Source organism: Crocodylus siamensis, chromosome 2, assembly GCF_052110815.1.
Source record: "Crocodylus siamensis isolate JL-2025a chromosome 2, ASM5211081v1, whole genome shotgun sequence".
NCBI lineage: Eukaryota > Metazoa > Chordata > Crocodylia > Crocodylidae > Crocodylus > Crocodylus siamensis.
This window is the reverse complement of record NC_143396.1, coordinates 38,345,372-38,367,225: the sequence shown is the minus strand read 5'-3', so window position 1 is coordinate 38,367,225 and position 21,854 is coordinate 38,345,372. Positions and strand designations below refer to the sequence as shown.

Sequence of the window (21,854 nt, the reverse complement as noted above, 5' to 3'; positions counted from 1 at the left end):
CTTGTGCTCACCTCTGTTTTCACCTGTTGTCCCTTGTCTTACATTGTAAACTTACTGGGGCAAGTCAAACTCTCTTTCTGTTCTGTGCTTACAGTTCTAGCGCAATGGTTGGTGCATGACAAGGAGTCATAATGCCACTGTAATACACATAATTAACAGTAGTAAAAGTGTTTGTTACAGCTTGCTGCTGGACCTGTTGAACCCTGACCTTAATGGAATGATTTGCTTTCCAAAAAACATTGCATATACTGAAAGTTTTGAACTAATCTATGGGCCACTGTCAAGCCACAAAAAACCTGCTGGTAGAGCAGGGACAATCCGTCATCTGGAACACAGGAAGATTAATGTTGTAGGGAGCAGCTGTTAGGCAGTGCTGCTAACTCTTATAGTTATATTAGACATTTATTTACTTGAGCTACTGCCACTGAAGTCCTAAGCATATATGAGAATCACAGCTTTCACTGAAAGATGTCTTTAGCCTTCAGGGGTTCAGGAAAAAGCTTTTTAAAAGTGATTCCTGGATACTCTAAAACCAGAAGGCAGATAAAAAGAATCTCTAATTTTATTTTATTTTTATTTATTATGCTTAATCATTTTAAGCCTATCTCATGATTTTTGGGGGCTTGACTCATGATTTTTAAATTCTTGAGGTTTGTAATGCAATGAAGGAGAAATAAAAACAGAAGCTGTTGCCATAGTGCAGAATCACCAGCGTTTCTCATCACTGAGAAACATCTCATTAGCTTTTATTATTGGTATTGCATGAGTACCTATGAGCCCTGGGCTTGGGGTAATGTTTGGTAAATGCAGTATCACTTGCCTACTTTTTATGTATTGGAGTTGTGGAGTTGGAAGGGAAATTTCTTTATATATTATTTCTAAGAGGTTTTTTTTTTAAATGCTAGTTGGAACTGGATGCACTGCTTCACTTAATGGTATATCTCAATCTTAGGCACTAAACAATTTCATACTTTGAAAGAGCAGAAGTTCACAGGAAGCTGATTCTACTTCAGAGCAGAAAAGAAGATGCTGAAACCACTCTGGACCAAATTGTGATGTGTTATATTGAATGTGGCCAGTAGATGTAGCTGTTGCATGTATTAACTAGCCCTAAATTTCCAACCCTTGCTCACAAATTCTGCTTTTCAAATGGATGTCATTTTATTTAGAGGTTGTAACGAACTAAAATTATTGTTATTTCAGTTTGTTTTTTCTATTTCTGTCATAAAATTTAGGCACGAAGCTCTGTTATATTATGTTTTAGCAGCCGAGTCCGGTTTTGAAGTGTCACAGACAAATTTAGCACATATCTGTGAAGAGAGACCGGTAAGTAAATACACAATACAATGACCCTTTAAAACATTGATAGTAGTAACCCATGCAAATATAAATGGATCAACTCATTTTTCTTTTCAGGAACTAGCAAGAAAATACTTAGCTACTGATTGTGTTTGGAGATACTATAATTTCTCTGTTTTTCAAGTCAATGCTCCCTCATTTGGTACGTATACTAAATCTTTTTGTTAAATCAGATTGTAATAGGTATCTAGTTTTTATATTTGGTAACAAAGAGGCTATTTGGCTGATTTCTAGCTTGCAGTTCTGGGGGGGGGACACTTTTAGGGGGGCCGAGTGTGAGTCTGCTTTAATGTAAATAGTTGCTGTAAATACTTTCATAAGTAGGAGAGCTATATGCCGTTTTCACCCCAGGAGGAAATGGCGGTCTGGGTCTGGCAGCAGGCCAGAGCTTGTTCTCTGATCAGTTCCCCATAACATTATGCTTCATTTGAAAAGGTGAGTGTTAGTCCTTGGGTTAACAGTATACTTTCGTAACTGTTGCAGAGTGTGGTTTACTGCTTGGGAGGGAGAAAGAGTGCTGTTCTGGGAGAGAAAGGGCAGAGGGAGTAGGAAGAAGGAGTAGAGAGAAAGGAACGGTCCCCAGGATGACAGAGTGGAGTCTGAGGAAGGACAGAGGGACCTGCAGTGACACAATAAGGACTGCTCATTTGGAAACAAGCAGTCAGTCGGCTGAGCTGTTTGGGAAGCCGACTATCTCATGTTCTCCCCTGAGGAAGAAAATATTCCCCCTTCTGGGAGCTGACCGAAAAGAAGGAGCTCTATGAGGTAGGGGGGTTATGGATCTCTGGGGAAACCAGGGACAGAGAAGAGCCGGGGCCGCAAAGTCAGGTGCTGGCCCCTCAAGAAGCCACGTCAGGGTTGGCATCAAGGACTTCTTGAAGAGAGGGAGACTGAACAGAGCTGCTTCTTCAGGAGTCCTCCTGAAGGGGGCATGATCCATAACAGAAGGTAATAACTTAATATCTACAGTGAGATATTCAATAACTTAATACCTACAGTGAATATAACTTAATATCTACAGTGAAATATTTATATCAGTGAACAGATTCAAGAAGAAAGAAGAGTGGCGCATGAGTCCCAGCTTTTTGTAGGTGTCGTGACTTGTAGCTGCCTGCCTTTGTCCTTCCATGGTTCTGGGGCCTAGACAAATGTAGATTATCCTTTTCTAGTTCAACTTTTCAGTGAGAAATTCTTGCCTGTTCAAAATTCCATTTAAGAATCGTCATGTTCCAGTAGAAATATAGCAAAACAAATGCATCTGCAGTATTCATTGTACCTTAATGAATTTCTACCTATAAACGTATCTACAGTATTCATTGTACCTTAATGCAGTTTTCTAGGACTCACCTGTTTTGTAGGTCCTGGATAACAGCACTTAAGTCTCAATTTCAAAAAGGACTTAAACATGCAAGGGTCTAAGCTAGGTGTTCCCAAAGTTTCACCCCAAATATCAAAGGTTCTTTCATTTAGTATAAAATCCTTAATATAGTAAAGTACTGTTTCTTAACAGTGTGGGGGATCGGATTATCCATCTCCTGTATCTTTAAATGAATACTTAGTGTTTTACTGGAAGATATGCTATTATCAAACATAACTGTATTAAGCACCATACTACTGGACGAATGACCTGTGCTGTACAGGCAGTCAAGCTAAATGATCTAATTGTCCTTTCTGGCCTTAAATTCTATGTCTGACTTCAGTGAAGATTTCTAAGTTATTTAGATGTCTATGAAAACTTTATTCATTAATTAAATTGCTGTGTATTCCCCAAGACACAATTTTGTGGCTTTTATGGATGGTATACAAGAAAGTGATATAAAGCTATCCAAGTGAAACAGAAACCACCACCATACTGGAATCAAAACTGAATTGCTGAGCCTAAAACCAGCTCAGTCCAGAGAGATTCTGGAGTCTACAAACTGAAGGTTTTTACAATGGCTTACAAGTAACAGCTTGTAAGTATTATTTGGCTGACCAGTCTTATTGGATTCACTGATGCCACCTTTATGTTAGTGAATCTTCTGAAGTTTATCAGACTGATAGTGTGAAATCCTGGTCCTGCTAAATTCAGTGACAAAACACCTTTTATGTTAGGGGAGCCATGATTTCACCCCTGCTCAGGGCTGCAGACTGTTCAATCTTTCAAACTAAAGTTTGAAAAACAAAGAGGCTTTGTATGCAGTGTAGGTTTTGATCCTATCTGATTGAAGCCAGTGGCTTAAAATCCCATTAACTGCAAAGTTTCAGGATCATGCCCACTAAAAAATTATAAACTGGGGGTGGTAGAGCTTATAAATGCTGTAGCCTGAGTTCATTGGCATTTATAAACCCTGAACTCTTCAGAACAGGATATAGTAATGATACATCATGGATTGCTCAATCACCCTTGGACCAGACATCCTCTGCCAGACCATTCCTTGAATATTGAAGGTAGAAGGAGGAGGTAGTGAGCCATGGTAGTCTGAAGTTACGCAGAAGGTAGGACAGAGTAGCACCTTATAGACTAACTTGTTCAGAGAGCTTTCATAGGCTACAGTCTACTTTGTCAGATGCTAAACAAGAGAGATCCATGATCACCCGCCTCTGAAGAGAAGTTTAGTAACGCAGCTTCCCTGGGTTTGGGGATAGTCTTGAACAACTACCTTAAAAAAAATCTCTCTGTCAGGACACCACAACTGTGTACTTCAGGGTAAAGTCCAGGTACCATGTTTATGGACACAAATAAGCACCTAGTAGAACAGAATTACTTGAAGTCTGTACAAATGATCAAGGCTAGTAATTAGAACAGGCTCAGAGTTCCCCCAAAAGATTATTAGTAGGTTTGCCAGAATTTCATTTTTTTTAATAAGTTTCGATGGCTAAAATAGGTTTTTATTATTAAGCATTTATTTTATTTTTTAGCAATTTAAATTTTCAGAATTGTGTGAAATTAGGAGTGTGGAGGCAGACAATTTAGTTATGACAGTATACTGTTAAAATTTTATAAATCACATGTCAAAATGTAAAAAATGAATATTCAGAAATCAAGAAAGAACACCTGCTTTAAAATAATTCTGTTCATTTAGTAGTACATTTGTACTGTGGAGGGAGGCTTATCAGAGGATTTCTGGCTGTCAAATGCCACTGAATTCCCCAAGACTTGTACTGTGTTGGGAGGAAGCAGTTGCCCTGCTTGGAGCAGGAAGCACCTCCCCTCAACCTCTTAGGAGGCGAGCCCCACCTGATGGGTACCAATGGAGGGGTGGCCCAGCCCTTCGACCTCCATGGCCTCCTGCCCCTCTGGGTAGTGTGCAGGCAGTAGCTGGACATCAGGAGCACCCCCATGTGCTCTGTCCTGAGCATGCAGGGCATGGGCCAAGGTCAGCTGGAGTTTGGCACCCAATCCTTGCCTGGGATCTAGGCAGAGTGAGCGGCCAGCAGCACCAGGCTCCTGGCTGCCAACAGCCCTGGCCCTCAGTGGCAGGCCCCTGCAGCAGCATCCCCCACTCCAGGCTCTGTCATCAGTAGCTGACATCCGACTAGCCTCCCCACCCAGAATGGCTCCCAGCACCTGTAACAGCTGTCCAAGCTCCCCCCACCTGCAGTAGCAACCATGTGTGTATGTGCGCGCACATGCACAGCACCCCGTGTCCTGGATTTCCTTATCCCGCCCTGGATTTTTCTTTTCTTCCGTCCCCTTTTTATGAATTTCGATTACTACCAATGGGGATATTTTTGTCAGTCTGTGAATGTGAGGTGAAATTGACATTTATCGACATTTAGCAATAAAAATAAAATCCCGCAAAGCCTAATTATTAGGCAGTAGTCCTCAGAGAAACTGAACAAATAAAAGAATTAGAAGTTTCTAGGTTCTGAAGATTTTGAAACTTATTATTATTGTGGAAGCTATTATTATTGCAGAAAACATTGCACAAACTTCTTAGAAGATTTTTGCAAGAGCAGAAAATATTTCATTAGTTAATCTCATAGTTTCAGAATGCCTTGGCAAACTATTATGAAATGACATCCCAAAAACACCTTGGGCATAAAAATAACCATGGGATGTTTCAGACAGAATATGTTTTCAGGGGGTGGAGCTCTAGCAAAAACTGAGGTTGGAATGGAAAGCTGGTCATGGTCTTAATCAAGGAAAGACAACTTCAGTTTGTATTAAATAGAAAATATATTAGATTTTCCAAATATATTGTTAGCATAATTCTCTTGATACACATACTAATGACCTGCTGATCTTACCTTCCACAGCTTATTTGAAGATGGGAGATTTCTATTACTATGGATACCAGAACCAGTCCAAAGATCTTGAGTTGTCAGTGCAGATGTATGCACAAGCTGCGCTAGAGGGAGATTCACAGGTATGTTAGAGCAGTTATAAAAAAACCCCAAAACATTCTTGAAGCACAAGTGCTAGAATTAACTATGAGTACCTAAGGAACCAGTTACTCTGCTTGATTACTCACATACAGCCAATAAAATGGAAATTCTAATTTATTTTAAGTTATTGTCAAATTCTAGAGCAAGGGTAGGCAACCCCCAGTATATCTGCTAGAACATGTTACGTGAGGGCATTTTCACTGGCATGCGCACCTTGAGTTGGAGAGCAGTGGGGGGCCTGATCCTTGTTGTGGCAGTGCAGCCCTGGCCCCTTCCCTGCTGTCTGCCTCTGCACACATGCATCTGCCACCAGCAACAAGCCAGGCCAGGGCTCTACAGAACCTAGTGCAGCTGCTTGCAGCCTCTCCGCTGGGTGCTGCAAACAGCCTAGGCTCCTTGATGGGTGAGAGGGACTGCCCAGAGCCCAGGTCAGCTGCTGCAGGCAGCCAGGAGGCTGCAAGTGGCTGCACTGAGACTGCAGAGCCCCAGTCTGGCTTGTTGCTGGTGGCAGGTGCAGGTACACCTCAGGGCGGACAGCAGGAAAGAGGCTGGGGCTGTGCTGCCACAACAAAGGTCAGGCCCTTCACACCTCTTCCACCATCCGCCCCTAGCACATCAACATCTTACAAGTCAAGCTTGCAGGTGTTTTTGTCACTCTGCCCAAAAACTTGCCTACCCTTGATGTAGGGTTTGCTGTTTTACAATAAAGAAATGCTAAGACGATGGTGATATTTTAAGAGCTAATGATGAAGATACCAATCTTTTCTGTGGCAGGGAAGATGCATTCTATATAACTACAATCAAGCCTGTAGCCAGATCTGCCAGAGAAAAAGTTGTTTTTTCTCCTTGAGGGACTGCAAGGAAGTCTCCAGCCAGTTTTGTAATAACAGTCCTGATTGGGAACCTTTGGGCATTTATACATGTGCTTTGTGGGGAGATGCTTTAATTAGTGCAGCTCTGAGAGCTGTGGTAATTAAAAGCACCTGGAGAATCATGTGTATCAGCATCCCCATGCTGAAAAATGGTGGCGGGGTGCTTTTAATTAGAGCTTGTTGAACAATCAGTGAGTTTAAAGCACCCCGCCACCATTTTTCAGCATGGGGATGCTGATACACATGACACTGGAGGCTGCTGGAGCATGTTCATTTCTGCACTCCAGCAGACTCAATTAATTGAGTTTTCTCTGATGCGCTGGAATTACAGTGCATCCAAGCAGGCTTCCTGCACATGTATAGGAGCCCTTAGGTACTGTTGCAGTACCTATACATATTATTACTATTAATAATAGGGGGGTATTTTCCTTGAATTCAACAGATTTTTCTTTGAAATGAATTCACAAATCACAAAAACTTCAGTTTATGCATCATCATATACTGCCAAGATGTTCCAGGACACATTATCAAAGGCATTCAGTAATTTACCACAGGATGGCCAGATGTGAAGTTAGCCTTGCCATTCCCTTCTGTCCTGTTGGTTACAGATACTGGCAGGCTTCAACCTCAGTCACATGACAGGACACTTAGGCTGACAGAGACCATGAAGTTTTTTGAGTATTCTGTTCTCAGTTCCTCATAGCAGATCTCAGGTGTGATACTCTGCTATCCTCATGCAGTGCATGGAAGTACCACTGACAGCAGAGAAATTCTTACACGTGAGCTGAGCAGAGCTACCTGAGTTGGGATCCACACTGAGGATCTGAGAACAAGTTGCCAAGGCTTGTAGTAACTAATAGTGAAAATGTGAAAGAAAAACCAAAGCTGCAATTGCTTCCACATGAGCTGACCTTTGTGCCTCTGCAGTGTGCATTGAAATCAGAGATCTGCCTGAGTAGATGTAATGGTAAGCTTGTGGCCAAAGCTAAATGGCTTTCAGGTGCACAGTTGCAATTTGCACTGAATTCAGAAGGGTTAAATGGGAATAAGTGGGAGCAGAGTTTAGTCCAGTTCTGCTTTCAGTTTCTACTACTGAATGTCTGTAGTAGATGACACTTATCAGCATGATGAAATCTTCATGTGTTATTGTATTCAGCAGGCGTCTAGAAATGCTAGTTTCTGGGAAATCATCACAACAAAAACGTTTTTTTTCATGTAAATACACTGTTCATATGACTACATACTTATATGGGGGGAAGGAACTTATGGTTATTCAGCAAAGATCATAAAATCATACTGCTCTAGGGTTTGAAAAGACTATTGTAAATGTTTACACACTGTTCAGTAGCTGAATCAAATTTCAGTGGTACAGGACAGGGCTCTCTATGTGTTCATCTTTATTTATGTATTATGTATATATTTCATTTTTAGGGATTCTTTAATTTGGCCCTCCTCATGGAAGAGGGCAGATCCATACCACCTCACATTCTAGATCACTTAGAAATTGATAGGACTCTTCGTTCAAATAACATTTCCATTCTTCAGCAGCTTTATCAAAGGTAAGTCTCTATTTTCTTTATGAATCAGCCTCTTGCATTTTCTATCTGAATAACATTTTCACTTGTCAGTACAAAAAGTTGGAGTTGTTATCCTTGCTCACCTGTATCACGTTTCGCAAGCTTCAATGCTCCACTCTCAAGAGTGTGTTCCTGCCAAACCAGGGAAGGGAGAGTACGTACGATGATTGCCTGTGATAGCAAGGGAAACAGGAGGCCTCTTCCTATCTCTTTGTTCCTAAACTAGACACCAGTATTTTGTATCTGCTATATTTGTATCCATTGCCAAATCTGCAAAAGGCCAAAGTTGTTTCTTCCTCTTGAGGGGAATAGCATACATACCCAGGAGAAAAGAGGAGGCTATTAGATGAGCTGTTGCAGGTATCTCTACATATTTCCTTTAAACACTTTCCAGCTCTTCAAATAAATTTGTTCAGCTCCTATCAGTCTTACATGTGCCAGACTTCAGTGAAAGCCCAAGGTTAGATCTTCAGTCAAAGGAGGATTTGGGCTAGGCATATCAATATACATCCTAAGCTCCATTTTCATAAGAAATAAAACACCTCTGTCCTCTCCTTGTACCCCACACTAAGCACATTAAGCATGGTGCACATTCCCTGCTCCTCCTAACCTCCTTGACTTTCTCCATTTTCTTCTCTCACCCCAAGCAGGCCCCTTCCATAACTGTCAGCCTGACTTCCCCCAGACCTGCTGGTTTCAGGATATGTCCCTCCAGGAGTGGGAGTAAGCATGCCACAAATAGGCCTGGTGAATGCCTTAACTGCTTAGTGGGGTGCAGGTTGTAGCTGTGTTGGTCTAAGCACATAGGCAGACAAAGTTCTTTGCGTAAATCTGTTATCTTTTATTAGACCAACTAAATAGCTAGAAAACAAAGTTTTTGGCTATCTTTTGGGTTTAAAAACCCTTCATAAGACTGAAGAAGCATCTGCAGTTGGTGTGTGCTCCTCCTGGACTCATTAATTGTTTAGTGGATTCACTAAGGCCAGGTCAAAGCTCTCATATCAGCCAGTCCCAATCAGAGAATCAGGACAGTTCATCCCCTGAGGCTGCAGAAAAACAGGCACCATCTGCAGTGAGCCCAGATCATGCCCTGGGCCCAGCTTATCCTAATGAGGCAACCAGGGCAGGCAATCCCCTGAGGCCACAGACGATAAACTCCACCTGCTTCAACTTTTGAAAACTAGGCCCAGCTTGCAGTACTCTGGGCAAAGACTTAGTTATTGTTCCTGACCTTCCTGTGCTTTACTGCTCCTTGTATTGGATCTCTGACTCAACCTCAGCTTTGGCTTTTGATTCTGGTTCAGACACTGGTATATCTCATTGGCTCTGAACTTTGGCATATCCTGACTCTGATTCTGGCTCTAATGTACCCCAGTTTGGCTCTGGTTCCTGATTCACCCTGACTCTGTGACACTGGTCAGGCTGCAGGTAGAGTACTGTGTCTGTTCTGGGTGCCGCATTTCAGGAGGGATGTGGACAGCATCAAGAGGGTCCAGAGGAGGGCCACTTGCATGATCAGGGGGCAGCAAGGCAGGCCCTACAAGTGGAAGCTATGGCACCTGAACCTGTTCAGCCTCCACAAGAGGAGGCTGAGAGGGGATATGGTGGCCATCTACAAACTAGCCATGGGGGCCAGCAGGCAATGGGAGAGTCCCTGTTCCCTCGAGCACTACCAGGAGTAACACAGAATAATGGCCGTAAGTTGACTGAGAGTAGATTCAGGCTGGATATCAGGAGGCAGTACTTCACAGTCAGGGCGGGTAGGAGCTGGAACCACTTTCCAAGGGAAGTGGTCCTTGTTCCTACCCTGGGGATCTTTAAGAGGAGGCTAGATAATCACCTAGCCAGGGTCGTTTGACCCCAGCATTCTTTCCTGCCCGTGGCAGGGGGTTGAACTTGATGATCTGCTCAGGTCCCTTCTGACCCTACCTATGAAACTACGACTTCAGCATCAGCTTCTGGTTTGCCTTGACTCCCAGTTCCCTGGGAACCCAGCTCCTGGAATCACCTGTCTATGAGTCGACCTTCCCCAACTGCCCACACCCCAGTTCCTAAGAACTCACTCATATCCCTCAGAATGTGCAATCTGCAGTCATTTACTTCATGGGTTTAGGCAGACTTTGAAGCTAAACTCTAGTGTCAGGACCAGGGCTTGAACCCAGGTCTTCCAGCACCATCAAGCATCCAACTGGGTGCTGGATCTAGCCCAGTCTGAGCCTTCCTGCAAGGTTCCCAATAGAAGATTATGTGATCCCATAGAGCCACCAGGCCCTAGTGGGTGGGCTATAAAACCCTTTGACTTGCTGCTGGGCCTACCTCTTACAAAAGTGCTCGTGCTCCTGTTTTCATTGTTGTGGATCTCTGTGCCCGACTCCAGTGCTCTCACTTCTTTCCTGGACCTCCTGGTCTTGCTCCTGTCTTATGTCTATCTTGACCTCTTCTTGCTGTGTCCTGCTCCTGTCTCGCCTCTGCCTTGCACCCTCATCTCATGGATTCCTCATCTCCAGCCCTCTGGCCTTGCCTTGACCATGTACTCACTTGATCCCCTGACATGAACCATTGGATTCAGACTGATACACTGGTACTGTGACCCTCATCTTGGCTTCCAGACCAACATTATTGTAGCCTCTCAGTTTCTGAGCCCTGATCCCCCTGCGTCTGGGTCATAACCATGCCATTTAGATATAACTTTTATTGCACTGGATAAATGGATGCTGAAGATACTGGAAGATGGTTATACAATTTGGTTCCTTTCTTCTACCCCTTCTGCCTTCTTTCCCTTCCCCGCATCATACATGTCCACTTCCATGCCTTTTCAGGATATCACCTATCACAGTATCTTAGGGTCAAAGATTACTTTTAGCACAAGTCTACTGCAAAGGACCCAAGTCCCCCTACTTTCCTCAGGAATTTAGTCTCTGTGGGCACGTCTACACATGTACACTTACTGTGCAGTAATTTAGGGTATTATTATTGCATGGTAACTATGGTGACTTGCACCAATTTGGGCATAAATTTTCTACCTACATGATGCAGGTATCAAATTTATGTCCAAGTAGTTACTGTGCAGTAACACATGTGTAGATGTGTTACTGCGCAGCAACACTGTGTGTGTGTGGATCAACTTGGGACTAACTTTATTCCCAAGTCAGTCTGCATACAATGTTACTGCACTGTAAAGCCTGTATGTGTAGATGCCAGCTTAAAAACTGTGTACTGCTCAGTAAGTTAGTGCACAGTAAATGCACATGTAGACAAACCCTGTTTGTAGTCAAAATTCATTTAAGACAGCAAGGTGAAAACAGTTTTGTTTATTTAGGCAACTGGCTGATTTAAAATCCCATCAGAAAAAGGCTTCTCCAAAGACATAGTTCCATCTTCATAGTTCTACATGTTCCATCTTCCAGGAATTAGAACTAGTGATAAATAAGAAAACTTCTCTTCTGCAACCTAGACAAAGGATGCTCTCAGTTCTCTAGAGATCAGGGTCATGGAAATGCTTCATCAGAATATCACTGAGAAAGTAATGTCCTTTCATGTCTCATGGTTTCAAGCCACTCATGTCACACAATATGCTTAGTGAAGATTGAGAAGTCTACAACACTGGCTGGCTTTACAAATCAAACACAGACATTATTCACTTGTAACTCATGTTGGGGGTTGGACTAGATGATCTTGTGAGGTCCTGTTTAGCACTGCTTTCCTATGTTTGTACAGGAGACCCTCGCCATTTGCAGGGGATGTGTTCCGGAAATCCCCGCAAATGGCAAAATCCGCGAATACTGATGGGGCTCCCTGTCAGACCCCACAGCCGCTCCCCTGCTCCCCCACTATTGTTCGCGGGGCTCCCCTGCAGTGCCTGGGGACTGACCCCTTTCCCTGAGCACTGCCATGGCTGCTGCCAGGAGAGAAGATGCCGCCACTGCCTCCCCTCCATGTCCCTGACGCTCGCTGTCCGCCTGTCTTCCGGCTCTGCCTTCCCCTGCGAGTATTTGAATCCGTGAATCTGGATTTTGTGAATGGCGAGGGTTTCCTATATTATGTTCACAAAGGCCATGTCTACATGAGATGCTGACTGCACAGTAGCCCATGACTACCACACAGTAGTGCCTCCTGGCAGAAAGCATGACACAATACTACTGTGCAGTAGTCTCAGGCTCCTGCAGTCAGTGTCACAAAAAAGCTGTTTAGCAACACTACTGCACAGTAACTCCAGTTACCATGCAGTCTGTTAGTACTTGTTTATACAATTGTTTATATAACTGTGTATACAAGTACTAAATGACTGTGCTGTAATGACTATGCAGTCAGCATCTCATGCAGATGTGGCCAGAATTGATCACTTTCAAGAAAGATACTGCTGTTCCTTCTGTGATGGACTCAACATTGCAGTGTTTCAAGAGAAGCAGTTTTCAATTCTGTACCTCCTTTGGGAACAATCACTTTATTTCTCACACTGCAAAATAGTCTGCAACTTGCCAAATATGTAAGGAAGGTTGGGTTAGTGGCTAATAGACTGAAATAAGTATTCTTATTCCTGCTCTGCCCTTTAAATTACTGTGTGACCTAACATAAGATTCTGCGGGGCAACACTACCATCCTTTCTTATAATAATCCATAAGTATTTTTCCTGGGTTACATGTTCATTGTAGTTAGACTGGGCTCTTACTCATCATGCTTTGAGATTCTCAGATGCTGCTAACTATTACCTGTCCCTCTTACCTAAATCAGGTGAATCAACCTTTGAGTTAAAAGGATAGGATTCACTTTCACTTAGGTAACCTGGCCACTTTGGAGTGAGGATAATATATGGGCAGCATATCACTGGAGTGTTGGCAGTCTTTCACTGCTTTCACACAGTTCATTCTGGTTGTCCAAAAGGATGGAAGGATTCTCTAAAGCAGCGATCAGCAGCATTTTTTAGCAATGAGCCAGAATGACTCAGCTCAGGTGCAAGGCTCTAGGACCCAGCCATTGCTGGTTGTGATCCAGGCACAGCTCTCCACCATCTAGCTGTGGTGCAGGCAAGGTTCCTAGCCATGGCATGGATAAAGCTCCCTACCACCTGGCCAAACAAAGTCCCCCACTGCCAGAGTGCTTTGAAAGCTGCTAAGCTCTGTGGGCTGGATATAAAGGCTCCATGGGATGGATTCAGCCTGTGGACCATAGGTTGCCAACCCATGTCACAACCCTAAGTTGTAAAGCATAACTTAGTCTGAGTAAAAGTAAGGTTCATTTTACTCTTATACAGGCTAATTTATACCTTACTTTAGGGCACTGTTTCTCAACCCATGGTTCACAATTCAAAAGTGGGTCACAAGAATATTTGAAAGGGTCACAAGCAAGTCCCAGAAAAACATGTGGAAAGCATGGGTTTCACCTTGCAGGCTGGCAGCATTCCAGCCTGCAAGGGGCTGCTTGGGGTGATTGGAGGCAGCGGGCACATATGCACACACATATGGCTGGCGTGTAGCTGGGCAGGGTCATGGGAGCAGCTCCAACAACTAGATGAGGGTAAGTGTATGGGGAGCTGGGGTTGGAGGTCCAGGGCTTGGGGACTGTCCAGGGGGCTCTGTGTTTGTGTGGAGGGAATGGGTGTGTGAGGCGGTGGCAGGGGCCAGCCAGTACTGGGGGAAGGTGGCTGGGCACCAAGGCTGTGGCAGGGCAGGAGAGGTGGTAGAGGAAGGTGCCTGCCCCTTCAGTGGGGGGAAGGGGTGGGGTCTTTCAGGGGAAGCAGGGAGCTGTGCAGGTGAGCCGGTGGCACCAGGGTTGGTGCCCATACTTGCAGGGGCAGGGCAGCTGGGAGATGATGTTTGGAGGGTGGGAGGGGCCATGACCAGGCTACTTGGTGTGATGCCAGCAGGCCTCCTCTCCTCCTCCCTCCAGCCCATGCTGGGGCCAGATTAGCCTCACTGCCGCCCATGCGAGCCAGAGCTGATGCAGCCACCATGCTCTGGCCCGGACAGGACACGGGCAGTCCCCACTGGAGGGCTGGGAGGGGCAGGGGGCTCTGGGTCAAGACTGGCCATCGATCTTTACAAATGGGTCCTGGTACAAAAAAGGTAAAATCCTTTCAGATGGTTAAATTGTAAATGCATACAAAAGTACAAAGAACGACTATTAAATATTCAGCACCTTTTTTTTTTTTTTTCCAGGTGCTGGAATCATAGCAACCAGAATCCCATTAGTCCGTGCTCATTAGCATTGCTTTATTTTTACTTAAGAGTTTTCTGGAATAACATTTTGCCTTCTACTCAGGTATGTATTATTTATATTCATTAATACAGGTACAGCCAATACATTGGTTGCCTTTGCACTGGATCTAACATACATTTCTAAACTTACCACAGATCTACTTCATGGGAACCTTTCTTGTCTCAATACTGATCGCATTTGCAGTACAGTATTTTCAGTCTCTATCTGGTAAGTGTTTGTTATGGTAAGATTGAAACAATCTAAAAAATAATTTAATACTTAAAAGATACTCCAGAAATTCCAATATTGGTTAACTAGTAATGGGCTACAGTCTCATCATAAAGGGCCCGTAAAACTTCACCAGAGTTGATCTGACATCTAGAAATCGTACCACTGCCTTCAAAGAGTATCTGCAGGGATATAAGTGTACAAACTCAGGCCTTAAATATTGCATAGTAATTTATTGCCATAAAAGTAATTTGGAATTTTATATTAATATTAGATTATGTTATAGTCGGCAGTTTGCATTTTGCTTGAAAAACATCCTGATCACGTAATATAATGCTTGTAATGCTGGAAGGGCTTTTTGAGTATCCTAAATTACTAGTTTTAGCTTCATCTGTTAAATTACTAATAAAGCACTTGTGTTTTATTATTGAGGCCTTCCCATTTTTAACATAAATTGTACTTTCAAAACTGTATGCTCCTCTGATTTTGAATACAGTATTACAGAAATAGAAAAGACCTAATCCTCCAACCTACTTCTCTGCCAGGGCAGGACTATTCTTTTCCTATGCTTTTTCTAAGGGATGGGCACATGAATAAATAGCTGTGACAAATGATGACAGGGACCTACAGCATTTCAGCTGTCGCATGTGCACTGATCCTAAAACATGAATGCTACCCCATGATAGCTTGCCCCTCAGTGAGAGGCTCTCTTTTTACCACAGAGTAGAAGCATGCATATGGGCAGTTATAATGGAGATTATGTCTCATAATTCCCCACTCTGTTACAGTAATTTTTTCACATTTTTGTCTGTAGTATTTTGTCCAGTCTGCTTTGAAATGCTCTAAATGATCCACTACCAGTCTCCTTGGGAGACTAAAAAAAACCCCAAGAAAACATCTGAAAAAACAGACAATAATGAGATTTACTGGAACAATTACAGTCTCTTTAGCTTCTTCTGAATTTGAATAGCCCTAATCACATCCAGTTTATCTCCATCATTATCTTTCCCTGCATTATGTTCCACCCTGCTTAGTTATTGCTTATCAAAATGATATTGCATTATGTTGTATTGTGTTGCATTTAGCTCTTTACTCCTATGTTATAAGTCAGTCCATTCAGCCTCATGAATATTTCTTTCCTATCTCTGATGTCTTTCCTTCTCTTGAAATCATACTAGTGAACAATATCTTGCCTCCTGTTTGCAAATATAGATCATGCCATGAAAATTAAAGTAAATTAGTATAATGGAAATAAAACAAACACCACCCCCAGTGAAATAGTTTAGTATTTTTCATGTTTCTAATTCATGTCAAACATGAAGTTAGCATCAAATTAAGCAGCAATCAAAGGGATTTTTAATCCAACCTTTATTTCAAGGTTCACATAAATAATTAGGTTGATAGCTGAGACCAGTTCTCTCTCCCACATTACCCTATATATTAAGCCTTTTTAACATGTAAGTAATTCCTTGACCCTTACATTTGTTACTGAGCTCTGAATAAAGCCTGAAACTGATGGCTTGTTTAAACCTGTTAATATCTGACCAACTGTGTTAGATAAAAGAGATTCTTAGTATAGCATTAACTTTGAGAGATAATGGAAAAAAAGATTATTTCCTTTATAGTTCTTATATCTCCCAGCATATAGTACTGCCTGAGTAATCACTGATGAGTTTGATTTTAAGTGACTTTGACTTTAGATACCAGATGCAATGAGCTGTATTCCTGTACTCAGATGCAGAGAGGTGGGTACAGCCAGCCAGTTGCATAATAGTGGTTGAGTAGCAGCTCTCATTTACTCTGCATGTGTAAGATACTTCAGTGACCTTATACTAGTTGAGTATCAATTGAAGCAGAGCTTGTATAGCTGAAAATAGATCAGGAGGACTGGAAAATCCTGTGCAATGTTCTCTTTTCTGATAAGGAGAAAGGAGAAAACATGTCATACTTTAGTCTCTTAGGACTGTCATCTAAAATGACTTTTATCTTATTTTTTGATTTAAGTAATATCACAGAGAAAAATGAGTTCTAGTGGGGAAAAAAACCACAATATATAATAGTTAATGATCCATCAGTCACCAAAGGTGAAGAGCACAGCACAATCAACCACAAATAAAAATACTAATTTGAGACCACAAGCAAGCTTGCATTTTAAAAACAAGACTGAATCTTTGACCAGAAAATTAGAATGTGGGCAAATGATGGAAATAATGTGTTCATTCCACTGTAGCTTCTTGCAGACTTAAAACAGTTATCTTTTCATCTTCACAGAGTGGGCAAACACTGACAACATTATTATTTTTAGAGAATGAAGTAAAATATGTTATACTAAATTTCAATATTCTGTTTTGGTGTTTTTCTAAAGCCAGCAATTCTCATGCACAAAGGCAAGAACAGTCTTCAGATGAACTTTCTTCCACAGAAAATGCCAGTGATACAACATCAACAGAGCAAGAAGAATCTACTCTCACAAACAATTTAGCAGAGCAGGAGTTAAACCCTCCACATCCTGTTTTGATCAGCTAAGGTGTAATTCTTAAGGTATTAAAATCCTAAAACAAACATTACAAAGTTATGGACATGATGAGTGTTTACGAAGCTAGAAACTGAAAACTGTATTGAACGGTTTTAATAATACACTTCATGGACTAACACCTCCTGTTACTTACTTTGGGACAAATCAGCTGATCTTATTTATCTCTCATTAAAAAATGTGAGAATTTTAAGAAATCCAAAAAATTGAAAAATTCCTTACACTGTGTAAGTAAATATGGTCTTATTTTCAGCTAGAACAGAAAAAATGAGTAAATTCCAGCCATACTGAAATCAATGGCAAAGTTCCCACTGCCAAGATTTCACCCTAGGATCTAGTATTTTAAATCAAACAGCATGCGTCTCGCACAAATGTCATACCAGCACAGTTAAAGGGAGTAGGAATGTGAATAAAGAATCACATTCCTTACTGACATCATATGCTAGCCAAAATCTTAATGTGGCATGTCCATACTGATATTTAGGTCAAACCTGAGGGTTGTCTTCAATTAGCTTAAGCCAGAAGAATTTCCTTTCTCCCATCTAAAACTTATTTTGTGACCATTGTACGATTTATTTCCTGTTTGAATGGCTCCCTTGTAGAATTTAGTTTGCTATGTGTTTGTCTTTCCCTCTGGACTTGGCTCTCATTATGGCCAGTAGAGATGGGAACAGGCCTGAAGAAGGTCTGAAAATCTAGAACAGGAAGTTGTGGGGTTCCTGCTTACTGACTTCCTGAGCTTGCAATCACTAGTCCCCAGGTGTGCTCCAGACATGCTGACGGTATTCACGCATAGCAGCAAGATTGGCTTTTGGCATTGATCCAAGTTCCAAGTTCAGGCTGGATGGCTGCCAAGGGTCAAGCAAAGGGGTTTCCATTGTCGGCATATTTGGGTTTCATGGCATTTCTAAGTTTGCCCCAAGTACCTGTGCTGACATACTTAGGTGTGCCAGAAAAATAATCCTTTGGCCAATCAAGCCTATTCCATTCAGAAAACTGGTTTCAACTGCATCAGCAAAAGAAATCTTGCTAGCATAAGTTGCTAGCATAAGCATATCTAACACCATAATGCAGGGTGCTGGGGAGGGAAAAAAGAGGTAGACCCAAGAAGAGCTGGCAGGCTGGGGCTTTAATGGACAGAGTGCGCAGGGCTAGCCAAGCACAGGGCAGCGTGGAGGAGGGTTGTTAGAGCATCTAAAGTGCCCCAACAGTCACAGTGGCCTCAGAATTGACTTGACATGACCTGAGCATAAGTTGTGATTCCAAGAGGAGGGTTTACCAGCAAACTCTTGTAACTATGGACATGTTCTTAGACACAGTCTTCAAAGCAAAAGACTGGAGGCCTAGCTACCAGCCTTTTGCTTTGAAATCATTGGGTAGTTGCCCAGGAGACACACAGCACATAAGGAGTAGCTTCCTCACAAAAAAGACGTGGAAGGGCCACAGCAGGCACGAGCGCCGTGCAAAGCTTCTGTCCCTGATTCGATTTGGCCCGATTCAGTGGCTGAATCTCTGAATCCAAATTGAATCAGATGACCCTTTAATCTCTCTGAATTGAATCTGTACCCTCTCAATCGATTCAGAAAGATTTGAAGATTCAGAAAGAGAAAGGGCTTTAAATGTTTTTCTCCATGTACCTCTAGGTAGCAAGCAGCTCGTGAATGCTGCGAAGCTGGGGCACATGGAGTGTCCCACAGAAGCATGGGGAGCTCCCCAGCACACTCAGCAGCAGACCCAGAAATGGACCAGAAACATTTCCAGTCCACTTCCGGGTCTGCCAGGAAGCATGCTGGGAGGCTTCCCCAGACCCCTCTGGCTTGGTAACTGGTGCCTCCTGGGTCTGGGGGGGGCACCAAGGGTCCCCCTGTGACCGATTGCCAAGCTGGGGAGGCTAACAGCACGCTCCCTGGCAGACCCGGAAGTGGACCAGAAGTGCTTCTGGTCCATTTCTGGGTTCACCACTGAGCACGTGAAGGGCCCCCTGCACTCCTGTGGGACACTCCAATGTGCCCCAGCATCATAGCGATCACAAGCCATGCCTGCTACCTCAAGGTACGTACAGAAAACTTTTAAAGCTGTGTCTACGTCTGAATCGCTGATTCTCCAAATCAGCATCAAATCTTCAGATTCGGCCAAATCGAACTGGGGACAGTGATCCAAATCAATGAATCAAATCGCTGTCCCTGATTTGAGCCAAATCCAAATTGAATAGGGCCCGCTTCGCACACCCCTAGTGGGCACGTCTACATAATCTCCTGCCTGACTCCAGGACCACTGCCAACAAACTATGCCGCTCCCATTTATTCCCACATAGGCACATACGTTAAGTAACTGGGCAGAGAATACAGTTTGGGAGGTGTCCAAAGTGACTCGAAACCCTGCATGCATGGTCTAGTGCCAACCTTAGGTGAGGCTAAGGGTTACATTGGGAAACAGTTCCAGCTCTTTACTTGTCCTAAATCGTCAGTGTTTGGTGCAGTTCTGAGTGGGCAGGACTTAGTTGTAGCTGTGGCATGGGTAGGGCGGCGAGGGAGAACATAGCCAATGAAGTCAGTCAGCAGTTGCTTCTTAAATTCTTATGCGGGAACCTAAGAAAATTTCTTTCTTATTTTACAACATATTGTAAATTGTCCTTAAGAAAAATATTAATTAGGAGTCATTTTCATTTGATAAATGTGCTAATCAGGCCAGTCAGGATACTTGAATTTACTAGTAGCAATAGCAGAGCACAATCTGTGGTGTCTGATTCTAAGGCTGTGAGAGGTGAATAGATGCAGGCAAAGTGTGACTGTATGTGTATTATACACATATGGAATTATGTAAATTATAGGTACTTGTTTCAATCTATTAATTAATTGAAAGTTAAATCTGCTTCCTTTTGCAGCTTTATCTACAAGAGTAAATAAAATTATTTTTCTATTGGAAACCGTATGGAAGTGTGTTTTTTGTCTCGTCTTTTTACTTAACATTCCAGTCACTCCCAAAATTTTGCAACAATGAGCTGGCATTCAAACATATAGTCAGTGCAAGTATCCTTATTAAATCTGGTAACAAGCATGATTCTTTTGGCCAAAAACAAGGAAATGCTAGAAACAAGAGTAATTTCAGGTTTGGGATTTTTTTTCTTAGTTTTTTGACAAAAATGAAAATGTTTTGTGACAACAGACCATTCTAGCAAAAACTTTCATTTAGTAAAAAAACCCCTTAATTTTCTTTTGAAAAAATTGATCAAAATTCTTAGCCAGCTCTAAAGTTCAGTTCAGCAGCATTATCAGAATATCTGCTTTGAGCATGTATCTTGTTACTAAAATATTTATATTATTTTAAGTAAGAAAAACAGCTTTATCATAGAATAGTTTTGGTTCATTTGCAATATAGTACATTTCATGGCTATACTCTGTGTCATAGAGAATTTGTGAATGAGAAACCATGTTGTTGCCCATCTAGCAGTTATCTTTACTTGTGGCCTGATTCTCAGGGCCCTGCTACACATTCAAATTAAAGTGGGATAGAAACCAGCTATAGAATTATTGCACTAACTTTGTAGCTGGTTAACTCTTTTTATAGCTCAATAGCCATTTTTAGGGTGTGATAATTACTTTGCAGATGTGGCTGGTCTAAAGCTACTGCGTGATTAACCAGTTAATTCTGTGATAATTATCTTTCATGTATGACTAGTCTTACTTTGTGCATGTGGCAGGTCTAAATTCATTTAACCAGTCGATTGCATAATATCTGTAACATATAGCAGGGGTGTCATTTATATTTAGGATCCACTGGCAATATCAAGGGACCTTAGTGGGTGCTAATTACATTTAAAATGTAAATGATGGTCAGGCTTCTAGTATTACATCACATTATCCACATATATCTACTGCAGATTTTCTCCTCAGCATTGTTGAGCTTGTTTTAAATGGTAGAAACTTGCTATATTATATTTGATCTCACACATTATTTCCATTATAATAAAGCCTGTGTGTTTTGTAAAGAGTTCCAGTTATAATTCAAATATAATTTAAAAGAAAGAACTAACTTTAAGACACATGGCATTATATGTTTGTACTGTATCCATGTTTGTATTAAAACTCAAATAGATATTATTCTGGGAGAGAGATTTTACTCAAATCAGACACAAACTTTAATTATGGAGAAGCTGCTGTCACAATACAGTATTTTTAACATGGTACCTGCTTTAAAAATGTGTGTTGTTAGTTGTCTAATTTGCATGTACAATTACTATAAGTATATGCAAAAATAAAGTACTTATATATGCAAATGGAAGCTTTGCCTTCCAGTAGCCATTTATGTTAAACCAGTTTTAACATAGGGTTTATATGTTATGACATGGGTCCAACACTTATAATAACATCCATATGAATCACTGGGCTTTGCATACAGTTTTCAAACATGGGTAAGATCATATTCTTATGAGAGTTGGAGTTAATGCCTGCTGACTTTACTGGTTCCACACTGGAACCCAATGGGCTAATCTACAAATTCATGAATGTGCCTTTATTCTTGAGCGTTCAGTTTAGTACCTCTAACATGAGGTACTACATAAAGGCACATTAGCCTGCACTACTGCAGAGTACCAAAGGCAAACCATTTTTTTGTGATACTTAATATGCAGTAGACTAATTCCACTGCACATTAGCTCACTAGCGCAGTTTTTGCCATGATGTGCTAATGAGCAGTAGTACTGCACATTACAGCATCTGA

General features: G+C 42.0%; 1 protein-coding gene across 1 annotated transcript in view; it reads left to right on the top strand.

The window, feature by feature from the left end:
• The window catches only part of SEL1L3 (SEL1L family member 3), a 60,044-nt gene extending 39,983 nt beyond the window's left edge, over positions 1 to 20,061 (top strand). Inside the window, exons 18-24 of the mRNA XM_090035721.1 lie at positions 1,236 to 1,326; positions 1,417 to 1,501; positions 5,602 to 5,711; positions 8,034 to 8,161; positions 14,335 to 14,437; positions 14,530 to 14,602; positions 16,968 to 20,061. Coding sequence (XP_089891847.1) covers positions 1,236 to 1,326; positions 1,417 to 1,501; positions 5,602 to 5,711; positions 8,034 to 8,161; positions 14,335 to 14,437; positions 14,530 to 14,602; positions 16,968 to 17,128 — 751 coding nt within the window. The 3' untranslated portion in view covers positions 17,129 to 20,061. The remainder of the gene's footprint in view (positions 1 to 1,235; positions 1,327 to 1,416; positions 1,502 to 5,601; positions 5,712 to 8,033; positions 8,162 to 14,334; positions 14,438 to 14,529; positions 14,603 to 16,967) is intronic.
• Positions 20,062 to 21,854: the final 1,793 nt, after the last annotated feature.